At 34.6% G+C, this 26,108-nt stretch overlaps 1 protein-coding gene across 3 annotated transcripts in view; it reads left to right on the forward strand.

The window, feature by feature from the left end:
• The window catches only part of RABGAP1 (RAB GTPase activating protein 1), a 145,172-nt gene that overhangs the window by 30,573 nt on the left and 88,491 nt on the right, over positions 1 to 26,108 (forward strand). For all 3 annotated transcript variants that reach the window (XM_033122372.1, XM_033122374.1, XM_033122373.1), the window contains 8 exons: positions 2,692 to 2,926; positions 3,831 to 4,035; positions 6,389 to 6,563; positions 7,109 to 7,266; positions 13,991 to 14,101; positions 14,458 to 14,524; positions 15,166 to 15,268; positions 16,276 to 16,445. In XM_033122372.1, the coding sequence (XP_032978263.1) occupies positions 2,692 to 2,926; positions 3,831 to 4,035; positions 6,389 to 6,563; positions 7,109 to 7,266; positions 13,991 to 14,101; positions 14,458 to 14,524; positions 15,166 to 15,268; positions 16,276 to 16,445 (1,224 nt within the window). The remainder of the gene's footprint in view (positions 1 to 2,691; positions 2,927 to 3,830; positions 4,036 to 6,388; positions 6,564 to 7,108; positions 7,267 to 13,990; positions 14,102 to 14,457; positions 14,525 to 15,165; positions 15,269 to 16,275; positions 16,446 to 26,108) is intronic.

A 26,108-nucleotide genomic window follows, 5' to 3' on the forward strand; every position in this document is an offset into this window, starting at 1 on the left:
TTGTTACATTGACCTATATGTTGCCCTTTCACTAATACCACAGTGTCTTGAATACTTGTCCTGCAGTTACATTTATTTTTGAGATGACTGTGGCATCTGTTAGGAGTGCTGTTGGAAGCAAGGAACAGAAAGCTCTAATAATGCATTTTTCTGTTATAACAGCAATTCTAGACACAAGCACTTGCTGTTGTTCTATACCAGGCTTCAACACACTACAGCCTGCTGGCTTCATCTGGCCTGCCACCTATTTTGTAAATCACCTGTGAAGTTTCTTAAAAACGCGTATGCTCAGGCTCTACCTCTGAGACTGATTTCGTGATCAGGGTGGAAGGTGAGGGGACAGAAGGAGGAGCAAGTGCTTGAATTTTAACGTGGTCCCTGGTAATGTTGGTAATTGTGTTGTGTAGTCATTAATCTAAGGTTGGTTCTTAGGATGTGGTCCCTAGACTGGCAGCATCACCATTTCCTGGAAACTTTTTAAAAATGTGAATTATTGGGCCCACCCCAGACTTACTGATTTGGAATTCAGTTAGGGCTCAATAGCTTGTGTTTTACCAAGTTCTCTACGTGATTCTGATGTATGCCAACGTTTGAAACCTCTAACGGCATTGCTGAATGTTTCCCAGGTAGGTCTACGGAAGATTGACTGTCTTTAAAAAACAAACATACAAAAAAAAAAACCCCAATTGATTTAAGTATGTGTATTATAATATTACAGATAGTAATTTTGAAATTGGATTGAAGGTTCACAAATGATCTAACATGATAATTATTGAGTACTGTATTGGACCTACTTATCCAAGGTATATGTTAGGTTGTTCATTTTTAAGGAGCTTTTAAAAATCAACTTTTTTTGTGTGTATTACTTTGTCCTAGCCTTTAAAAAGGAAGAGATAAGGAAATAGGAGGCAGTTCTTATGTTTATAGGCTTTATAAACGAGGGAAGAATGCAAGATAAACATGTATAAACACAAGAGACACATAAACATGTTTTGTTTCAGGGTGAGGTATATTTTCATGATTGGTGAGTATATTACAATGTAGGCAGCCAATCCAACAGAAAACTTGAATTTACTTATCGTATACCCTATAAAGCAAAAAAACCCACAGTATTTTATGGCATGTAAAATTGTCTTCTCTTCAATTTAGTTTGCTCTTTTAATGATAACCTTCCCAGTTATAATCACTAATTGCTTAAACATGGAGTCTAATAATCTTTCCTCCATCCGTTTTCAGGAAGCTGCAACTATCCTTATTTTTCCTTCCCCTTGGAAAACAGTATGGGTTCAATTAGGCTATCTTTTGTTTACTCCAGGTGAACAGTATTTCATCTCCAGTTCTGAAAGAATCAGAGGTTAATTGGAACTAGTTTGTTCTTTAGGTGCTTTTAAAAACTTTTGAAAGCAGAACTTCTGTAAAAATAAATTTGATTGCATTTGTGGATGTGTAAGATCAGACCTAAGAAAGAGTTAAAATTACTTAACTGACCCACTTGTAGTTCCGTTAGTAGTAGCTGTAAACATAAAATGAAGTTCACAGAAACAGACGTGTCATTGAAACCAAGAGGCTGAACATCTGTCTGGCCCTTAATTCCAAGGCAAGAGTGGCTGGCATGTTAGAATTTCCTTGGGAAAATGTCAGCAAAAACGACTTAAGACTGTTTCTCAATCATAATTTGCAGCCAAAGGGACTTGAAGTTTATAGAGTTATAAAAGATGTTTGAACTGGTTCCTTGGTAAACCAGAAGTATCTGTTACTGGAATTGTGCTTCCCAGCTTCTGTGTTGATTCTACTGGGAAGACCTCATTCTCTTCAATAATCTCATAGCCCCACCCATTTTACTTTTTGTCAGATTTTAGTTTTCAAAAAGCTTCCAAATCAGTCCCCCTTTTTTTCATCATGACTTTCCTTAAATAAATTCTTTTAAATTTTCTAGCGTTTTTTGAATAAGCATTTAATGACAGTACTGGGTTTTGTCACTTGTGGTTTTTCCTCAGCATTGGGCAGTCTCCACTTGATTTTTGCACTTGTTTGCTTCCTTATTGAGCAACTAGTAACAAACCATCATAACTCCTGAAAAATACTTGACATCACTGAAACGAAGTGCTTTGTTCCTCAGGAAGATTTTATACATGCATCTCCCCAACTTTATTCAAGTATCTCAGAACTTTAAGGAACTGTTTGTGTCAGAGAAGTCTTCCTCAGAAATACAAGACACTGACTTATAGCAGGAGTAGCAAAGTCCATGTAAAAATTTATTACCTGGTAAGTTTGCTTCTATTGATAACTTCTGGAAGCAAACACATTTTTCTTAAAGATAAGAAAAACTGTTAAAGATATTTCTCTTAACAGCATTATTTCTCACCAGACAGTAAAGTTATAAATATTTTCATTGTTGTTAGTTTAGGACACTGTAGAAAACTTTTAATGATATTGACAGACTAGCAAATATATTTCTGGGTATTATTCTCCAATTCACTGTACACATTTTCATGAAAAACTATGAATTAAGAGAGCAGCTGCAGCTCTTATTTATTGCAGATCTTGATTTATTCTATTTTTTAAAAACATTCAGAAGATATCTTTGTATCAAAAGAACTGCTGCTGATTTTCTCTAGAATGCGGACCCACTTTAATCAGCACTGGCCTCTCATTTTCACTTTGCTGATTGCGTGTGTTTGTGACCCTTAGATTATAGGGAATGGAAGCGAGCAGCAGCTGCAAAAAGAGCTGGCAGATGTACTGATGGATCCTCCTGTGGACGAGCAGCCAGCGGACAAGGAGCTTGTGGACAGGTCGCAACTGGATGGCGAAGGAGATGGGCCTCTTCCTGATCAGCTCTCAGCTTCGTCCACCATTAACCCTGTGCCATTAGCAGGGCTCCAGAAGCCAGAGATGAGCCTGCCGGTGAAACCCGGACAAGGAGGTTAGGGTTGCTGCATTGCTTGTGTAACTAAAGGTTATTGTTTTTGATATTTCAGTGTCTACCCTGCACTAGGTTTGATTCAGAGCAAGCAAAACCCATTATCTGTGTTATCTAGAATCTCTAAGCTTCTAGATTTAGGGGGATGTGAAAGGGGTAAGTATATGTACCTTTCTGATTTCCCTTTAAGTTTGTGTCATTTCTACCAGAGAAAGAGAAACAGTTGTTAAATGACATTGAGGGAATCTTTATTTCAGAATGTTGAAAGATTTTTGCAGGAAAGAAGGAATTTGAGTCCAGTGTTGGACAAATGGAAGAATAATGCGTGGTGAAGAGATGTTTACTCCCAGCCTATATTGTAGCTCTGTGGGAATAGTTGCCAAGTTGGAAAGGAGGACTGAAAGGCATAGCAGGGAAGGAGGAAAAGGGCAATTATAAAGGCTCATTGGGAAAAGTAGGGTGTTAAAACTGTGGATGTTTATTTGGAAAGTGAAAGCAAAGGGATTGAGAGAACATAATAAAGTGGCTAAGATGATGAATGAGAGAAATAATTATAGCAGTACAGACCAGAAAGAAGACACATAGGATTTTTCAGAATGGTGAAATACTGAAGGTATTTTATAAAGTCAAAACAAATTGGAAGAAACAGAAAAGTAAATCAAATGTGAATCTCAGTCTACCTTTTAGATTTGGGATTGACACCAGAGCCACTATCTGAAAATTTTGGTGTTGATAACAATTGTGGTGAGATTTGTCGCTTTAATGGGCATTTCTTCTGGGGCAATGGCATATTATCTCATTAGTGCTTAATTTTAGAATCTAAATATAATTTGTAGATTTTTGCTTGGTTTTCATGTCAACAAAATATTAAATAAAATTAAGATAACCATTTCCTTATTTCTTTCAGATTCTGAAGGGTCTAGTCCTTTCACACCAGTGGCTGATGAGGACAGTGTAGTTTTCAGCAAACTAACTTATTTAGGCTGTGCCTCAGTGAATGCTCCCAGGAGTGAAGTGGAAGCCTTAAGGATGATGTCCATCTTAAGAAGCCAGTGTCAGATTTCGCTAGATGTAACCCTGTCAGTGCCGAATGTATCCGAAGGCACTGTGAGGTAAAACCAGCTTCTTGAAATATTTGTAATATTTGATCAGATTTCTGACCTATGGTTTTAGAAAGAAGCAGTAGTGAACAAAAGACACAATTTTTTTAATTCATGTAATGTTTAATTCTTTTGGCACTTATGTCATCATGTCTTCCAAGGATTGTGACCCTTACGAAAAGTAGTCACTTACTAGAACAGTTTTTTTATACTCTTCCCTATCCCAACTCTGTGTAGCATATTAGAAGTTTAAATGTTTTGGGATAATGGAAATATGTTGACCTGAGAGTCTGCCTAACAATTTATATTTTCCATGTTCCCCCAGTACAAATAGTAGCTCGACACATTAATTCAATATGGAGTTTCATGCTGATTTTGGAAATTACAGAAACCTGTTGGTAAATATTAACTATTCTAGTACAGTCCCTTAATTTTTAAGATGAGGAAACTGGGGACCAGAAAAGTCTCTAGAAATGGTTATTATTTATAATAAGTAGAAAACAATAACAACAATTAAAGATAGCTAGTCAGATGTCTATATTAACTAGCTAAAGACAGAATTCTAAATAATCAGATGAAGATAGCTAAAGTAAAATAACTTTTTTCATTATTTCAAAAAGGACATGCTTATTTCAGAAAAATCAGAACATAAACAAGTGAAAATTCAAGAAAATACTCTTAATTTTACTCTTTCATTGATAAATACAGTTAACTTCCTAGTTTATTAAGATCCTCTTTGTGTATTTGTATGTGTTTATGTAGTGTGTATATCCCTACATATGTGTGTAGGTATAATTATACAACTCTTATAATCAACATTTTTAATAACAGTGGAATTATACACTACCATCTTATAACATGCTTTCTTCACTTAGTTTTATGTTGTGAATCTCTTTGCCTATCAATAAATATGATTAATAATTTTAATTTATGGTGGTACATGATGGGTTATTCAGAAATAACCAATCTCTTGTTAACCATTTTAGTTTTTTTATGAGAAAAGTACTAATAATAGTACTTTTATTAAATATAAAGCTTTTATTATCTGGGCACATAAGTGTTTTACCTATACTTATAAATCTCATAGGCATTTTTGGCCTAAATTTTTTTTTTTTTTTTTTCAATTTCTTTAGAAATAGAACTATAAATTCCTAGAAGTAGACTTACTGGGTCAAAGGTTTGCACATGTTTATTGCTTGTGGTACATTGCCAAACAGCCATTTAGAAATATTGGTCCAGTTTATACTTTTATCAGCGGTGTATGAGAATGCATGTTTCTTTACCTTTGGAAGGCTTTTGGATTTTCATAGTAGAGTTGTAGCTGTATGTGGATAGTAGAAAGTTAATTATTTAATATTCCAGTCATCTGCATATGTACTTTTTGAGTATTTAAAGAACTATTTTTAAAAAAATTAAAAAAAATAAAGAACTATTTTACAAAGACTCATAAGTCCTAATTTTAATTGTATTTATTAATGTGAAACTTTTAATAAAATTTGCTTAGCAATCATTTCTGTATGCTTCTTAGTCAGTAGTCATTCCCCCAACTCAATTTATACGTTGTTCTAATATAGTTTAATTCTCTAAAGTCATGAGAAAACCATTTTCTCTTGCAGCATATTTTCAGAGTTTTTATCAAAGTGCATTTGAACTTGGGTTAGGTATTTCCATTATGCACAGTGCCTCCTGTGCTTTCCCCATCAATGCTCCCACCCATTTTGTGTTGCACAGTTGCAAAAAAGAAATTGCATAATTTCTTTTTAGTCCTGTCTTCAGTGCCCAGAACAGAGCTTGGAATGTTATAAGTATCACATAAATATTTGTTGAATGAAGAAAATTTTGATCAAATGACATCCCTTTGATATTCAATGAATGGCAACCTTTTTTATTCTTTACTTGTTAATATTCAGTACAGTCTCTATTTATTTCCCATGCATCAAAATAACGTTTCACTCTGACAAACACATCAGTTTTTTATTTTTTTAAATAATAAAGCAGTTTAGGTCATTTTTTAGGAGATAAGTCACGTTAGTGATTTATTGGGTAGCTAATTTACCTATTGATCTAGTCTTAATTTAGCTAGACTATATAAGAAACGTGTACTTGAATGATAGAATTTATGCCTTACTGATTGCCTCCTTAAAACATGGAACTATGTAATTTTTAACACCATGGTATTATGTAATCAGTAACTTCAGGAATCCATATATGACTTAATTATCAAGACTTAAGGTTAATATGATTAGCATAACAAGAAAGGTTTATATGAACTTCTTCTAGAAAGATGAGCCTTGAATCACAATATGGAAGTAGTGAAAATAGTCCATAATTCCTCTAATCTCTTTATATCTTTTTTTCTGTACAGACTCTTAGATCCTCAGACAAACACTGAAATAGCAAACTATCCTATCTACAAAATCCTTTTCTGTGTCAGAGGGCATGACGGAACTCCTGAGAGCGACTGTTTTGCTTTCACTGAAAGTCATTACAATGCAGAACTCTTCAGGATACACGTCTTCCGGTGTGAAATACAAGAAGCCGTAAGTCCTTAAGAGAATACTGTCTGCAAGTGAAATTTAACCTGTACCCTTGCTGTGTTGAAATGATTACAGTATTTATTATGGTCCTTCTACGCAAAATGAAATTCTCTGCTAGTGCTTTTACATATACCATTCTGAGGGGCTACAATTTGAATAAACAAAAGTTTGGTTAACCAAACCTTTGTTGTTGCTAAGAGTGTCAGGTGGCTGCTTCTTGATTGGGTTTGATAAGCATCTTGGTTCCAACAGTGACACACTACCAAACTGTTTTTTTAGAGCTAAGCTTTTGGAATCATTTTTATTGTAATAAATATACTCAGGAAATCATTTTTCTATTGGATTTCTAGTGTACACAGCCATTTCTTTTTTAAAATTTTTTAAAATTCCTTTTAGTGTTGCTTGCTTTATATGCCTAACAAATTAGATAATACGAAATCAGTGGGGGAAAAGGATTACTCCCCTTGACAAGCAGGTAACCTTCAGCCTTAATAAGAGTATTTCATTTCTTGTGATAACAGCCTGTCTCCTACCATGTCTGGTTGTAGGTAAGCCGGATACTTTACAGTTTTGCCACTGCCTTCCGCCGTTCTGCCAAGCAGACCCCACTTTCAGCCACTGCTGCACCCCAGACTCCTGACAGTGACATCTTTACCTTCTCTGTGTCTTTAGAAATAAAAGAAGATGATGGTAAAGGTTATTTTAGGTAGGGCATCTTATTTCATTTTTGTTGAGATTGTATTAACATGCTATATTATCTGTGGTTCAAGGGAAACTTTAGGTCAGATTATATAACTTTCATACTATAAAGTGATTCCTTTTATAGGTAGACTTTTTTTAAAAATGTAAGTGATAAAGGAAAAGAAATAGATAAATTTGCAGAGGCGACATTTGAAGAATTTTTTAAAATCTTGGGAAAATGTCATGCTACATTCTTTTAGATTCAAAATAATTGTTTGACAGTTGATACAAAATATGACAGAAGCTAAGTCAGCTGGATTTATATAGCTGTATTTGTTTTGCCAAGGGGTTTGTTTTGGGTTGGTTGGTTGGTTTTAATACTCTAAAGATAGTAAGGGTGTTAAAATCAAGTTTTGCCACTAAAGTTTATTTGAACACATTGGAAGGGGAGAAATGAGGTCTGTATCTGAAGTCTAACCTTGCCTATAAGGTCAGAAATCAGTGGTTTGGGTTTTTAAGTAAAATGATGCTTCTTTGAGTAGTGAAAAGAACCTTGGAATAGAAATAAAAAGTTGGGTTTAGCTTAATTATTGCTACTATTAACAGTGCAACCTTTTCCAAGTTTCTTTACATGTATTGGGTAGTAGTTTCCTTATAAAATGAGGTGGCTAGACTCTAAGATGCTTTCTAACTTTAAAATAAGATATTATGGTTGCAAGGTCATTGGATTTATTTTCTCTATAGTTCGTATCACAAAATGGGTGCTTCTTAGGATTGTAATTGGCAGTCGCATATAGAAGTTTCTTCTATGACTGCTTCTTAAAATGAGTAAAGTGAAATTACATCACAATATTAACTATTTCTAGTATTTTGCTTTGAAATTAAAAAGCACAGTGACTGGGTCATTTGGAATAGTTGGTCCCTTCAGAGACTTTGGAATTGTCATGCCATCTGGTGGCCAATTTAGTGCACAGTACAGTTTCAACTTTGGTTTGTGCACTGAAGTGTAAGACTTGCGCTCTGTGCTTTTTCTTTAGCCATATTTCTATTCTTAGCAATCCTGTGGTGTGCTTTCTGTGGTATGCGTTCTGGCCCTATACACTTTGTAATAATTTCTTTTCCTTTCAAAGAAAATAAACAGGTATTTGGCTATACTTTTTTCATTTATTGAAGATATTTGTGTAGATCCAGTTTGTAAATTCCAATTATGAACAGGAGAGATTTCTAAGAGATACCAGAAGAGAAGAACGACTATAACTTCTCTTCCTTCTGAAATCATGCATATTCGGGGTAGAATGATCGCAATTAAACATCCCTGTTCTAGTCACCCTTACTTATACCAAGAAGATGCTACACATACAATTCCTGGATGGTCAGATTTGCTTCTCATGTTTGTTAAGGCTTTGCTCTCTTTTTGTTGCATGGTTTTACTGAATTTGTAGTTTATAGTAGAAAGTAGTGTTGTGTAACCTAAAATAGTGATGAAATCAGTGAAAAGTATTCCTGCCTTTGTCAGATTTGAACTTGTCAAACGCAGTTCCTTTTATCCAGTAATTCTACCATATGGTTTTGCAATAACATGAATATAGGCAAAGTGCTGTGGCAAGAATTAGTGCTCTTCTTTTTATTCCTGAAAAAGTAAAATTCTTACATTATTAAAATTAGAAACCTGCCTTTCAATTTAGCCCTTAGGAAGATGGAGCATTTTCATTTATACCATCCAAAGTCCTTCTTTTTTGTCTTATTTAATCGACCGAGTAACCCATTAGATAGGCTGAGTATTTGATAATATCCTTGTTTTATAAGTAAAGAAATCCAGGGAAGTTAAGCCTGGACCTCAGTTTCTTAATTTATACAGTATTAGTTAAATATAAAATAAGTTGATTGAATCCATTCAATTATATAATGACAAGACCAGAGATATAATCTAGACTCCTTGACATCAGTGACCTGAACTTCACTGCTTATACTCTGTACTCTGCTTCCTGTTATGGTGGCTTTTCCTTGCCCTCAGAAGCAGAACACCAGAGACAGTTTTATTTCCATTGTTGTTTTAAATACTGCTGAGAGATGAGATTACAGTTGACCCTGGAACAACACAGGTTTGAACTGTGAGGGTCCACTTATACGCCGATTTTTTTCAATAAACATACAGTTGGCTCTCTGTATCCCTGGGTTTCACATCTGTGGATTCAACCAATGGTGAACCGAAAACAGTAATTTTGATCCCCAGTTGGGAATCCACATATGCAGAGGGCCAATTTAAGTTATATGAGGATTTTCATGGCGGGGGTGGGGGGGGCAAGTGTTTGACACCCCTAACCCCCATGTTGGTCAAGAGTCAACTGTATGTTCCTCTATCAGGAGAGTAACTGAAATGAATGAAGCTCTTGCAGAAAATCCAGGACTTGTCAACAGACCTTGTTATGAAGATGGCTGGCTGCTCAAGATGACACTGAGTAACCCTTCAGAACTGGATGAACTAATGAGCGAATGAAGAAACATGAGAAGTACATAAAACCTATTGAGGAGTGAGACTGGAACGCCCCTGAATAAAGTAGTACGAAACAACTTAATCTAGCATAGTTGTCTTAAATTAGTGACTGATAGAAGATTTAAAATAGCAATTTTTTAGCAATACCAATGGAAAAAGAAACTACAACAGTGCTACTGGAAGAAAATACTCCTTAACTTTCTAATGATTGCAGATAAACACTATATGCATCTTTTTCACAACACCCTATGATTTTTAGGTTAGGCTACAGTTACAATATTCAGAATTCCTAAAATTATTTGTGACAAAATGTAGTTATAAAAATTAATGTCATTCAAGGAAAACATTATCTTAAGCCTTATATAATATTGTAACTTGCTTACATGTGTGTCTGGATTTGGGTCAAAATACTTAATGACCTTTCCATTGGAAATAACTAGCAGTGGAGAAAAGTTTTTGTTAGTTGTTACCGTGTCAGATGACACCAGTACTGTTCTTAATTTTGCAATATACTGCCTTTGCTGTTGCTATTTTTATACAGTGAAGCAACAGCCTTGCAGGAAAACAAGTTTAATAATAAAACAATCAACTTCATTAAAAAAAAGTCAGCTGTATGTTTATTTGCACTTCAGCATCCACAGAGCAGAGACTAGTATGTCTATTATCAGTTGAAAATTGAAACCTATCCTTACGTTATAGGTAAAAATTCTGTCAGCCACAATAATTTAACAGTTTGGTATGCAAAGATTTTTTTTTTAATTTTTATTTATTTAAGTGTGTTTTTCCAGGACCCATCAGCTCCAAGTCAAGTAGTTTCAATCTAGTTGTGGAGGGTGCAGCCCACAGTGGCCCATGTGGGGATCGAAACGGCAACCTTGTTGTTAAGAGCACCGGGCTCTAAACAACTGAGCTGACTGGCCACCCCGCAAAAGTTTTTCTTTGTATGTGTTTGTCATTTCTAGACTGCTTTGCTAAGAATCTTTGATTTTCTAATCTCAGTATTATAACAGATGAGCTTCAAACTAATTTTACTTCTTCAGAGCCACTTTTTAGTTTGAATGGGTACTCAGAGCTCTTCTGCAGCCCTTTCTACAATCTTCTAATGGTTCCATTGCCATGATCTTGAAGTTGTATAGTAATAGGGTACAGTTTAGGTTTGCTGCATGTTGGCCTCAGGCAGATGCTTGCCTTTGAGAACACAGAGCTATAAAAAGTGGTATGTGGAGACTAGGGGATTAATTTGGTAAAATGTTATTTAAAAATATTTGCCTTGAGCACAGAGCTAAAAAGTGGTATGTGGAGACTAGGGGATTAATTTGGTAAAATGTTATTTAAAAATATTTTCCACTTTTTCCTTAGGCTGATTTAAACTATACCATTAATAATATAGTTATAGGTATCCCTCAGAGATACTGCAGGTTCCATTCCAGACCACTGCAGTAAAGTGCATATTGTAATAAAGCAAGTCACGTGAATGTTTTGGTTTACCAGTGCATATGAAGGTTATGTTCACACTGTACTATAGCAAAGTTACATAGCAGTATTCTAAAAAATGTACATACCTTAATGAAAAAATACTAGCCACCATCTGAGCCTTCATTGAGTCATAATTCTTTTGCTGGTGGAGGGTCTTGTCTTGATATTGATGGCTGCTGACTGGTCAGGGTAGTGGTTGCTGAAGGTTGGGGTGGCTGTGGCAGTTTCTTAAAATAAGACAACAGTGGAGTCTGCCACATCAGCTGACTCTTCCTTCACGAACAGCATGTGATGCTGTTTGACAGCATTTTACCCACAGTAGACCTTCTTTCAAAATTGGAGTCAGTCCTCTTAAACCCTGTCACTGCTTTACCAAGTAAGTTTATGTAATATTCTAAATCCTTTTTTGTCATTTCAACAATCTCACAGCATTTTCACCAAGGGTAGATTCCATCTCAAGAAACCACTTTTTTTGCTCATCCAAAAGAAACAGCTCCTCATCGGTTGAAATTTTATCATGAGATTGCAGCAGTTCAGTCACATCTTCAGGTTCCACTTCTAATTCTAGTTCTCTTGCTATTTCCACCATCTAGAGTTACTTCCTCCACTGAAGTCTTGAATCCCTCAAATTCATCTAGGAAGGTTGGACTTAACTTCCAAACTCCTGTTAATGTTGATATTTTGACCTCATCCCTGGAATCATGAATGTTCTAGAATGTCGTCTAGAATGGTGAATCCTTTCCAAAAGGTTTTCCGTTTACTTTGCCCAGATACATCAGAGGAATCACTGTGGCAGCTATAGCCTTATGAAAAGTATTTCTTAAGTTTAAGACTTGGAATTTGAAATTACTCCTTGATTCATGGGCTGAAGCTCTTGGGTGACTAGGTGCATGGTCAATGAGCTGTAATAATTTTTAAAGAAATCTTTTTTTTTCTCAGTAGGAGTTTGCAGCAGTGGGCTTAAAATATTCAGTAAATCATGTTGTAAACAGATGTGCTATCATGCACACCTTGCTCTATTTCTAGAGTGCAGAAAGAGTAGATTTAGCATAATTCTTAAGGGCCCTAAGATTTTTGGACTGGAAATAAACATTGGCTTCGTCTTGAAGTCACCAGTTACATTAGTTCCCTAACAAGAGAGTTAACCTGTCCTTTGAAACTTTGAAGCCAGGCATTGACTTCTCCTCTCTAGCTATGAAAGTCCTAGATGGCATCTATCTTCTTCCACTACAAAGTTGTTTCATCTACATGGAAAATTGTTGTTTCGTGTAGCCACCTTCATTAATTATCTTAACTAGATCTTCTGGATAACTTGCTGCAGCTCCTACATCAGCCCTCGCTGCTTCACCTTGCACTTTTATGTTATGGAGACAGCTTCTTTCCTTAAACCTCACGAACCAACCTCTGCTTCAGACTTTTCTTCTGCAGCTTTCTCACTTCTGTCATCCTTTATAGAATGAATTGAAGAGTTAGGGCCTTGCTCTGGATTAGGCTTTGGCTTAGGGAATGTTTTGGCTGGTTTGATTTTGTTTTGTTTTTTTTTTAAATCGATGCCATTAAACTTTCTCCATGTCAGCAATAAGGTTGTTTTGCTTTTTTAGCATTCGTGTGGTCACTGGAGTAGCACTTTTCAATTTTCTTCGGGAACTTTGCATTCACAACTTGGCTAATTGTTGATACAAGAACCTAGCTTTCAGCCTTCCTTAATTTCCGACATGCTTTTCTCACCTTAATCATTTCTAGGTTTGGACTTAAAGTGTGAGATGTGTGACTCTTCCTTTCACTTGAACACTTAGAGGCCATTGTAGAGTTATTAATTGGCCTAATTTTAATATTATCTCTCAGAAATAGGGAGGCCTGAGGAGGGGAGAGACATGGGGTAACGGCCAGTTGGTAGAACAGTCAGAACACACACATGTATTGATTAAGTTCACCATCTTATTTGGGTGCAGTTTGTGGTGTCCTAAAACAATTAGAGTGGTAACATCAAAGATTGTTGATTACAGATCATGTATAATAATAATGAAAACATAACATATATAATACTAATGAAAAAATTTCAAATACTGCAAGAATTACCAAAATGTGTCACAGAGACACAAAATGAATAAATGCTTTTGGAAAAATGGTACTGATAGACTTGCTCGACACAGGGTTGCCAGTCTTTCAATTTGTAAAAAAATGTATCTGCAAAGCACAGTAAAGCAAAGTGCAATAAAATGAGGTATGCTTGTATTACACAGGTTTACAATTAGGTTATCACTGCTTAAGGAAGTGTTAGGCCACAGCTTCCTGTTGGTCATATCTTCTTCATTTCTATGATGTTTTTGAAGGCACCTTGTTTTGAAATGCAAAGGATCTATGATTAAGTATCTTATATATTTAAACAGATACAGCAGTAATGATTTATTTGTCAAAAACTGACTATAGAGAGTAAAGAAAAAAACTACTAACATTTTCTTGAGAGCAGCTATCTGCTTGGATGCCACGCTAGGTGCTTTACAAATATTTAATTTTCACAGCAACAAAAAAGAAAAAGGCCACATTTTAGGGGGCAGAGGAGTGGTTTTTCTAGCGTTTACATACAGTAGTGATGATATTTGCACATCAAGAGGCAGATGATAGTTTTTAAATTTCTGTTACGATTTGTAAAACAGTCACAGAAAAGAATCAGATCTGTGATTATTTTGTGCCTCATTTTTAAATCATAACAAAAATTGTTCTAGTCCATGTCACAAGAAAATACTTTGCAAAATTAATGAAACATGTTGTTCTACAGTGCAGTTCCTAAAGATAAGGACAGACAATGTTTTAAACTACGCCAAGGCATCGATAAGAAGATTGTCATCAACGTGCAACAAACAACTAATAAAGAACTTGCCATTGAAAGGTAAACATTTTTTGCTAAGTTTAGCTTGAATATAAATTTTAGTTTTTATCAATCTAGTAGAGTAATCATATACTATCTTCAAAAATGTACTTGCAAAATATTTCGTACTTGCTTTTTCATTCACTTTCAATTAACTCGCATAAATCTTCCACAGATAGGCTAACTTTATGTGATAATCAAAGACATAGAATTTGCTTATCTAAATTGAAGAAGTAAGGATTATTTTGGCAATGGCAATTTATTGATAATTTTAATGCGTCCTTTTTTCCATCAATAAGAATTTTTTTGAAGTGACCTAATTTAAACATCATTTTTATGTTCTTTTTTCCAAATTTATGTCAGTTCTTTTTTTGCAGGTGTTTTGGTCTTCTGCTTAGCCCAGGAAAAGATGTACGAAATAGTGACATGCACTTGTTAGATTTGGTAAGGATTTGTTTTGTTTTGTTTTTAGGTTATACACTATTTCCTCAATAAAGGTTGTTTTACTTTATCTCTTCTGAGTCTAATGTTAAAGTACATTTATGAAGGTGTTCTTATAAGCTATAAAGAAATAAACAAAGATAAGGGAATTTATTTGACTTGCTATTTACTCGTTTCTTGACTATGTAATAGTTAATAATTCTTGTTTATCATGTAGGATTGATGTGGGAATCAAAAGAAAAGTTGTGAGAATTATTTGCAAACTATCACGAGCTTTATAAAAGTAGGTGATATTAGTATTATTTCTATTACATGAAAATATTTTCAAACCTTAAATTTATGTACTAATTACTCACTTGATAGAAGAATTCAACGTAGGTTTAGGTAGTAAATTTTTCTAATGTTGGTACAAGTTGGTATAAGCATATATTTACTGTAACTTTACAGGAACAATTGCAGAATAATTGCCACATTTTAAATTTTAACTGTAATCGTTCACATATTTCTACCTTTTTTTCCTTAAAATATCTGATTGTCTGTCATATTCTTACATTTCACAACTCCTGTTTTTAAAGGCAGCAAAATGGGGTTAGCTCTTTTTTCCCTTACTTTGGCATTAATGTTCATTTTACTCTTTTATTTAGGAATCTATGGGCAAAAGTTCAGATGGAAAGTCTTACGTTATCACTGGGAGCTGGAACCCCAAATCCCCACATTTTCAAGTTGTAAATGAAGAAACTCCTAAAGGTAGTGTAGATTCCTGACATCGTGGACAGAAATTTTAATCCCAAGAAGATACCTAGAGCTTAAGACCCCATATTTTATGAATTTGAAGAGTTAACCTAATTCTGGTGAAACCAAATAATTTGAATAGTTCTTTGAGTTTATTAAATTTGACCTATAAACAAAGTATCATTTTTCTTCACTTATTTTTTCCTCCCTCTCTTCTCATTTTTTTCTTACCCTGCTTTCTTTTCTATTTATGCATTTATTTACAGATTTCTAAATTGTATTTATTTTTGTGGAGAAATAATATATGCACATATGGTGAAAAAGAATATGTAGAGAAAAGTAAAAATCAACCACAGAGCCCAGGGCCCCACTCTAAAGGGGCCACTATAAAAAGTTTCTTGTGTGGCTTCACCTTCTATGCATAAACAACCTTTTCTATGCATTAACAACCTTTTTCAAGATATCTCATACTCTTCATGAATGTTGTTTAATGGTTACATAATATCCTATTCTGAAAATGTAAAATTATTTGCTTAACCTAGTGACTTACTGAGCATTTATTTTCCTTCTTCTCCTCTTCCTCCTCCTCCTCCTCCTCCTCTTTTTTTTTTTTTTTGGGTTATCCATAGCACTGTAGATAAATGGATAACGGATGTAAACAATTACTATTGTTAACCAAGATTTTAAAAGTTGGGAATTCCCAATGTTGGTGAGAGGGACATAAAGCAATCATATGTTAGTTTTGTAAAACAACCTGACTGTACATTTCATAAGCTTTAAGTGTACTCATACACTGTTTTCATTAATTCCACTTCAAAGAATCTACCCAAGAAAAGAATTCTCAATATAGAAAAAAATTGTTCAAAACAGTGGTTTGTTTGATTATTTTAGATTCTTATTTATAATAGTTAATGGATTACCTTAAGATACCTTAAAAGTTATAATAAAAGTAATTACTTTTGCATTAGTCATATGAGCAAATATATTTCCTTTTTTTTATTTGCTTCTCGCCCTCTCTCTAGATAAAGTGCTGTTTATGACCACAGCTGTTGATCTGGTAATAACAGAAGTACAGGAGCCTGTTCGATTTCTCCTAGAAACAAAAGTCCGAGTTTGCTCACCTAATGAAAGATTATTCTGGCCCTTCAGCAAACGTAGTACTACCGAAAATTTCTTTTTGAAACTAAAACAGGTACTGAACTTCTCTATAAATATTGTGGGGGAGGTAAGAAAGGAGAAACGAATTCTGAGGCTGATTTATCATTAAGCTGTCAGTGAGATCTTTAAAACAGTTATGTATTTTAAATGTATTAAGAGGAAAAAATTGTTTTTTATTTTTACCTATTTATCATTTTTATTGCTCTTCATTTCTTCCTGAAGAACCAAGCTTCCATCTGTCTCACTTACCTTCTACCTGCAGAAAATTCTTTTAACTTTTCTTTTAGCAGCAGATCTACTAAAAACATAAGTTTTAAACTTCTTTATCTGAAAACGTCTTTATTTCACTTTTATTCCAGTAGGATATTTTCACTGGATATAGGATTCTGGGTTGAGTGTTTTTTCTTACAGCACTTTAAAAATGTCATCCGACAGTCTTCCTGCTCCCATTGTTTTTGATGATAAGTCAGCATACATTTATAGTGTTACTGCTGTGTGTATGATGAGTCGTTTTTCTGTGGCTGCTTTTAAGTTATTTTTTATTTTTGGTTTTTAGGTATTTAACTGTGATGTGCTTAGGTGTGTTTTTCTTCCCTTTTGTCTTGCTTGGGCTTCTTGAATTTTTAAACTTATGTTTTGTTTTGTTATTTATTTATTTTTAACAATTTCAAGGCAAATCTGGCTCATTATTTCTTTCAGCCCTTTTCCTGACCCATCTCTCACTTCTCTCCTTATGAGATTCCAGTTATATGTGTTTTAGACCTTTTGGTATTATCACACAGATCTCTGAGGCTCTATTTATTTCTTCAAATCTTTTGTGTTTTTCTTCAGATACGATACTTTTGTTGACCTATCTAAAGTTCACTTGATTCTGTCTTTTCTCATGTCCAATCTGCTGTTAAGCCTATTGAGTGAATTTTTTTTTTTTTTTAGTTTCAGATTACACATTTTTTATTCCTGGAATTTCCATTTGGTTCTTTTTTTATAGTTTCTGGGGTGTTTTTTTTTACGAGATTTCCTCTTTTCAACAGATTTTATTTTATATCCTTGAGCATAATTATAATATAGCTACTTTAAAAATTCTTGACTGCTAATTCTAATGTCTGAGTCACCTTTTCCTGTTTCTTTATTTGTCTAGTAATTTGGGATTATGTATTAGACATTTTTTTAAATTAAAGTTTATTGGGGTGACAATTGTTAGTAAAGTTACATGGATTTCAGGTGTACAATTCTGTATTACATCATGTATTAGACATTTTTAATGATAGATTGTAGAGACTCTTATTGTTTTCTGAGTGTCTGCTTTTAAATATCTATCAGTTAATATGATCAAAGTCAAACTCCATACTCTTTCTTGTGGGCAGCAGATAAAATCTCTGTTCCTTTCATTTAGCTTGTCATGCCCAAGTTGCCTCAAGTCTTTTTGTTTTTTGTTTTTGCTTTTCTTTGTATCAAAACTACTAGAAAGAAACCAATTTTACGATGACCTAACTTGCTAAATCCAGTGGTCAGTCTGAGTCTTTATCTTACTTGACCTGTCAGCAGTATTTGATCTAGGTGATTGCTCCCTTTTCCTTAAATATACCTCTTACACTTTCCTTTCAGGACATCTCAAATTTACCACGTCCGAAAAGGTCTCATTGTCTCATCCCCCCACCCCTAAAATGTTCTCTCTCTTCTGTCTTTACTATCTCAGTTCATGAGCATATTCTCATATTAGTTGCTTAGGCCAAGAATTTTGCTGTTTTAGTTTTCACACCCTACATCTAGTCTGTCATGACATTCTGTTTACTTTCAAAGCATATCTAGAATCTGACCACTTTTTACCACCTAGATTATGCTAACCTCATCTGACTCATTGCTCTTATCTTAATTATTGTAGCCTTTTGCACTCATCTCCCTGTTTCTGTTTTTGTCCCCTTTTGATACATTCTCAACATAGCATCCTAAGGTCAGATCATATCATTTTTCTGCTCAAAACCCTCTAACCGTATTTTACTTCTTAAAAGCCAAAGTCCTTACAATGGCTTATAAAACCCTACCTGATCTGCTGCCTATTGCATCATAAACTAATTTCTCTCTTACTCTTCTTCCTTCTTGCTTGCTTCCTCTGCTCTAACCATGGTCTTAGGACCTTTGCTATTAACTGTTTCTTCTGCCTAAAATACTCTTCCCCTTGATCCCACTTGCTATTTTTCACCTCCTTCAAATCCTCATCTTCAAGTCTTTGCTCAGATTTACTTCTCAGCAACTTGTGACTACCCCCATTTAACACTGCAGTTTGCCTGCTCTTCCACTGGTACTGGTACTGCCAAACCCCCAACTGATAATATTTAAAAATTTTTTACAAGGCTGTTATTTTCCAATATACTGCATAATATACTTGTTTATCTGTTTTCCATATTAGAAACCTCTACTAAGGCAATACTCCTAATCTGTCTTGTTCACTGATTTATCCCAAGCATCAAGAACATAGTGTTTCTCAATAAATATCTGTTCAATTGACTTTATTTACATGTAACTTTGATCTTCCATTATACAGTATTATAATGTTGTATGTGGATTTAGTTGAATGTTCTACTGTACAACAACAAATATTTTGGTTCTGTATAATCATGTTAGCCATTTTGGTTATAGTTAGAAAAAGGTAGCAAGTAGAACAGGAATAGAGATTTCCGTTTAGTGTTGTCTTAAGAGACAGAAAGTAAACATGGGTCCCGGTTCTATTCTCCCACCTCTTCACTGTGATAGGACCAGAGGATCAGCAGGGGGTCAGAGTAGGTGGATCTTACCATTGACTAGCTTTAGGACTTTGAGCAAGTTCCTTCAACTCTCTTTGAAGCCTCAGTTTACTGAGCTGTAAAAAGGCAATGATAGAATCTTCCTCAGGGTGTTATTGTGACATTGACTGAGAAACTATGCAACACACTTGGAATAGTTCCTAGCACTTAGTATGTTCTTTATACATTTTAGCTATTATTATTGAGAGGAACCATGGAACCTCAGTGGGACAGAGGAAGGATGAAAATACTAAGTCATGAAATCAGAATAGCACTGATTATGTAGAGGATCAGCCTCAGCGGAAGAATGCTTCGGAAAGAAAACCAATTTACAAGCATCATTTTAAAAGTTTAGGGAGTAAGAATGATTCATAACAGTTTCTAGAGTAAAAGATGATAGAGAAATTAATTGTGTAATGTTTTTAGTATGAATCTATTTGTAAAAAAGATGTTCTTTTTAACTAAAGAGAATATAAAGAGTTCTATCTGTTTATCTTCTCTTATTGAACATAAGTAAGATTCCCTGATTTTGCTTAACCCCTTCAGAGCTTATCTTACACAGCCTTGGATTCAAAGATTGTATGGACTTACAGGAATATTACTTCTGTACTTTGGTCTAGAATAATGTGTCTAATTAGGCTAACCAATGACTTGGCAGGGTAAACTAGCCCCCAAAATATGTATACCTCATACGTAGCCTGATAGGCTACTCTAGACTCTATGTTAAGGTTACAAGCTAAACAGGCTGAGTTGTCAATATTTTTTTTTGCAAAAAATCGAAGTTTATATGTAGAAGCTGGGAGGAGGGCAGGGAATTCCTGAGATTAATCTTTCATTTTTCTCCTTATTTGGATAAGTCTTATTGGGGGTGGGGGAGCTTGTGTGAGGGGGTGAAGAGTGGGTAAGGAGAGAGAGAGTGAGAAGAATTTGACCAACTTTTTGCTCTCGTAGAGCAAGTAGAGCACTGTTAATCTCATCCATTGTGACATAATAAATTTATTGATTTCCTCTTTTACATTCAGGGCATTAAAAGGTAATAGCAGCTGCCATTAATTGAGGCCCTGCTGTGACCATCACTCTACGCACTACTTTCACTTTTTCTGTCTTAACCTATTTTCTTAGCGATCCAATGAGGATAATATTCTCATTTATAGAACCAAAGATGTGAAATAGTAGATTTTATGGGCTTTCGTGTGAAAAAGATACATACCTAAACTTTCTAAGAGTCTCAGACAGGGTTCTTTCCATAGAAAATGCTCCTTTTGTCTTTCTGTAAGAGTATTTTTAGTTTTTACTTATATTAAGTGTAATTAAAAATTTTAACCCCTTTGCAGTTCTCATTAGACAGAAAAGGAAATAATGCTGCAGGCTAAATTTTTTAAATATACAATATGCAGTTTCTGTTTATTGCTGTAAGTATGGGAAAACAATTATAGAAATGTTTTTAAAAATACATGTTTAAAAACTGATTCTTTTTCCTTTCACTAAATTTATCTGGTGACTCAGTAAATCCTTTTTAGCTTGGAAACCTTCCCAACTGTGGAGATTGTTATATTAAGATGGCATCATATTAGAGAAGAAACTTTTGAAATCAGTGGGGAAGGAAAGATGGCTTACTTGGATTTAAATTTTCAGATATCATTTACTAAAAAAGGAAGAAAATAGTCTAACACCAGATTTTTCAAATAATAACATAAGATGAATAAAACACCAGCTAAGCATTCTTTTTTTTTTCTTTCAACTCAGCATTCTTAAAACTGTAAATTTATGGAATTTTTATTTCCAAATAGACTTTAAAATCTTTTATGAAGTTATTATTTTATAAATGAATAAGCTGATGTCTGAAAGACTAAATAGTGTGGCCAATGTCTTATATAGAAAAGTAATTAGTATAACTATACTAGAACCCTGGGCCTCTTATTTCACGTGCATGTGTGTACAGCCACATGTACACATATGTACTAAACCACTGCACCTCAAGATAAAAATATGAAAAGACTTTCTCTACTAGAAATCTTCAGCTAAATCAGGAGGCACCTTATAACTGGTTGGATGTTCCCTTCTTTCTGGGAAGTGTGATCACTTGGTTAAGATGGTTTACCTGACGTTAAACCACTGGATTTCTCATTTGTAAAAGTAGCATTATCTAAAAGTAGAGCTTTCTCTTTGCATTTAGCAAGTAATCTTTGGGGTTATACTTTAGCAACTTCCACATGTCCTATTCCTCAACAACTTTCTAGCTAATGGTTTTAGCATCCATTGATGATTCTTGCTTAAATCAGTTGAGTTTATTCACATATTTTCAGTAGTAATTAACATTACAGAATTGTTCTTTTATATTTATATACCGGGAGTGCCAAACAATGTATATACATGACTTGTATTCATCTTTTGTTACCGGGATATGAATATATCGAGTATTACAATTTTAGTAGTTTTTTGCTTTCTTAAAATCTGTATACATTTTTTGATACCCTCTGTATTTTATTTTTTTATTAGTTTCAGGTGTGCAACACAAAGTAATACTTAGATGTTTATCATTTATATCCCTCACACTGTGTGTACCCCCCTCTCCCCATCCACTATCCCTCTAACATCGCACAGAGCCATTACATTTCCACTGTCTCTATTCATAATGCTGTACTCCACTTCTTGTAAATATATACATACATATATGTACATATATATAAAATTATAGTTGGCATTCATTATTGTTCAGCTTCAGGTGCACAGTGCAGTGATCAGGCATCTACGTCATCCCTGAGGTGGTCTCCCAAATGGGATACGTGTCCATCAGATACCCTACAAAATCTTTACAACATTATTGATTACATTCCCCAAATTAATCTTCACAACCCCATGGCCATCTTGTGGTTACTGACTGTTTTCTAATCCCCTCACCTTCCCCCTTATCCTCACGCCCCCGCCCACCTAGCAGCCCTCAGTTTTTCCTATATGTCTCCAAAACTGTTTCTAATTAGTTCATTCACTTATTCTTTTCTCTAGATTCCGCATATAAGTGAGATCATATGGTATTTGTCTTTCTCTGTCTGACTTATTTCACTTAACATAATGTTCTCTAGCTCCATCCATGTTGTTGCAAATGGTAAGATTTCTTTCTTCTTTATGGCTGCATAATACTCCATTGTATAAATGTACCACAGTTTCTTAATCCAGTCATCTACCGATGGGCATTTTGGTTGTTTCCATGTCTTGGCTATCGTGTACAGTGCTGCAATAAACATAGGAGTGCATAAAGATTTTTGAATTGGAGTTTTGGATTTCTCCGGATAGATACCTAGGAGTGGAATTACTGGATCATAGGGTAGTTCCATTTTCAGATTTTTGAGATACCTCCATAGTGTTTTCCATAGTGGCTACACCAATCTGCAATCCCACCAATAGTGCACAAGCGTTCCCTTTTCTCCTCATCCACACCAGCACTTGTTGTTTGTTGATTTATTGATGATAGCCATTTTGACTGGGGTGAGGTGGTATCCCATTGTGGTTTTTATTTGTATTGCTCTGATGGTTAGTGAGGTTGAGCATTTCTTCATATGTCTGTTTGCCATCTGTATATCCTTTTTAGAAAAATGTCTCTTCATGTCCTCTGCCCATTTTTTAATTGGGTTGTTTGTTTTTTTGGAGTTGAGTTGAGTGAGTTTTTTTTATAAATTTGTGATATTAACCCCTTATCAGATACATCATTGGCAAATATCTTTTCCCATTCAGTAGGATCCCTTTTTGTTTTATTGATGGTTTCCTTTGCTGTGAAAAAACTTTTTAGTTTGATATAATCGCACATGTTTATTTTTTCTCTTACTTCCCTCGCGTAAGGGGATATATCAGTAAAAATCTTACCCCGGTAATGTCTGTGAAGTTTCTTCCTGTATTTTCTTCTAGGAATTTTATGGTTTCAGATCTTACATTTAAGTCTTTAAGCCATTTTGAATTTATTATTGTATATGGTGTAAGGAGGTGGTCCAGCTTCATTTTTTTGCATGTTTCTGTCCAGGTTTCCCAGCACCATTTATTGAATAGACTGTCTTTACCCCACCGTACATTCTTTCTTCCATTGTCATAGATTAAATGGCCGTATAGGCATGGATTTATTTCTGGACTCTCTATTCTATTCCATTTATCTATGTGTCTGTTTTTATGCCAGTACCATGCTGTTTTGATTACTGTAGCCTTGTAGTATAATTTGATGTCAGGTGTTGGTATACCTCCCACTTTGTTCTTATTTCTCAAGATTGCTGAGGCCATCTGGGGTCTTTTATGGTGCCATATAAATTTTAGGATTATATGTTCTATTTCTGTGAAAAACGTCATTGGTAGTTTGATAGGAATTGCATTGAATATGTATATTGCCTTAGGCAGTATGGACATTTTAACTATATTAATTATTTCTATCCATGAACATGGTATGTGTTTCCATCCATTTGTATCTTCTTTCATTTCTTTCCTCAGTGTCTTATAATTTTCTGAGTACAGATTTTTTACTTTTTTGGTTAAATTTATTCCCGGGTATTTTATAGTCTTTGGAGCAATTGTGAATGGGATTGTTTTTTTAATTTCTCTTTCTGATGTTTTATTATTGGTATATACAAACACAACTGATTTCTGAATATTAATTTTGTATCCTGCTATATTACTAAATTCATCTATCAGCTCTAATAGTTGGTGGAGTCTTTAGGGTTCTCTACATATAGTATCATATCATCTGCATATAATGACAATTTTACTTCCTCCTTACCCATTTGGATGCCTTTTATTTCTTTTTCTTGTCTGATTGCTGTGGCTTGAACTTCCAGCACTATGTTGAATAGAAGTGGAGAAAGTGGGCAACCTTGCCTTGTTCCTGATCTTAAGGGGAATGGTTTTAGCTTTTCCCCATTGAGTATGATGTTAGCTGTGGGTTTATCATATATTGCCTTTGTTATGTTGAGATATGATCCTTCTAGTCCCACTTTCTTAAGGGTTTTTATCATAAATGGCTGCTGGATTTTATCAAATGCTTTTTCTGCATCTACTGATATGATCATGTGATGTTTATTTTTCATTTTGTTAATGTGGTGTATCACATTAATTGATTTGCGGATTTTGAACCACCCTTGCATACAAGGGATGAATCCCACTTGATCATGGTGTATGATCTTTTTAATGTATTGCTGAATTCTGTTCGCTAATATTTTGTTGAGGATTTTTGCATCAATGTTCATTAGCGATATCGGCCTGTAGTTTTCTTTTTTTGTGGTGTCTGTGTCTGATTTTGGGATCAGGGTGATAGTGGCTTCGTAAAAAGTGTTTGGGAGTCTTCCATCCTTCTGGATTTTTTGGAAGAACTTGAGGAAAATAGGTGATAATTCGTTTTTGAACGTTTTGTAAAATTCACCTGTAAAGCCATCTGGTCCAAGGCTTTTGTTTGTTGGGAGATTGTTGATGAATGATTCAATTTCCCTGGTGGTAATCAGTCTATTCAGGTTTTCTGTATCTTCTTGAGTTAGCCTTGGAAGGTTGTACGCCTCTCGAAAGTTGTCCATTTCTTCCAGATTGTCAAATGTATCGGCATATAGTTGTTCACAGTAATTTCTTAAAATTTTTTGTATTTCTGTGGTGTCTGTTGTCACTTCTCCTCTTTCATTTCTGATTTTATTAATTTGGGTCCTCTCTCTCTTTTTTAACGAGTCTGGCTAAAGGTTTGTCAATTTTGTTTATCTTCTCTAAGAACCAAATCTTGGATTCATTGATATTTTGTATTTTTTTTTTTGGTTTCTATTTCATTTATTTCCGCTCTGATCTTCATTATCTCCTTCCTTGTACTCCCTTTGGGCTTATTTTGCTGTTCTTTTTCCAGATCCCTTAAGTGTGAAGATAAACTGTTGGTTAGTGATATTTCTTGTTTCTTTAGGTAGGACTGCAATGCTATGAATTACCCTCTTAGGACTGCTGTTGTGGCATCCCATAGTATTTGGGTTGTTGTGTTTTCATTTTCGTTTGTCTCAAGATATCTTTTGATTTCTTCCTTGATCTCCTGGTTGACCCATTCATTATTTAGTAATAAGTTATTCAGCCTCCATGAATTGGTGTGTCTTCCAGTTTTTTTCCTGTAGTTCATTTCTAATTTCATACCACTGTGGTCAGAGAAGACAATTGGTATGATTTCAATTTTCTTAAATTTATCAAGACTTGTTTTGTGGCCTGACATATTGTCTATCTTGGGAAATGTTCCATATGCGCTTGAGAAGAATGTGTATTCTGCAGCTTTGGGGTGAAATGCTCTGAAAATATCGATTAAATCCAAGTGGTCCAATGTGTCATTTAAGGCTGTTGTTCCCATAATGATTTTCTGTCTGGAAGACCTGTCCCTTGTTGTCAGAAGTGTGTTGAAGTCCCCTACAATGATAGTGTTATTGTTGATCTCTGTGTTTATGTCAGTCAATATCTGTTATATATTTAGGTGCTCCTATGTTGGGTGCATAGATGTTTTCTAGGGTTATGTCCTCTTGTTGGATCTATCCCTTTATTATTATATATTGCCCATCTTCATCTTTTAATATGTTCTTCATTTTAAAGTCTATTTTGTCAGATATGAGTATTGCTACTCCAGCTTTTTTCTCATTTCCACTTGCATGAAATATCTTACTCCAACCCTTCACTTTCAGCCTGTGTGTCCTTTGATCTGAGGTGAGTCTCTTGTATACAGCATATACAAGGGTCTTGCTTTCTTATCCACTCAGCCACCCTATGTCTCTTGATTGGAGCATTTAATCCATTTACATTTAAAGTGATTTTTGATAGGTACATAGTTATTGCCATTTTTAAATTTGTAGTTAGATTGTTTTCATCTGTCTTCTATTTACACAAGTCCTTTTAGTATTTCTTGCGATGCTGGCTTGGTGGTAATAAATTCCTTT

The sequence above is a fragment of the Rhinolophus ferrumequinum genome, chromosome 12 (genome assembly GCF_004115265.2).
Source record: "Rhinolophus ferrumequinum isolate MPI-CBG mRhiFer1 chromosome 12, mRhiFer1_v1.p, whole genome shotgun sequence".
Classification (NCBI taxonomy): domain Eukaryota; kingdom Metazoa; phylum Chordata; class Mammalia; order Chiroptera; family Rhinolophidae; genus Rhinolophus; species Rhinolophus ferrumequinum.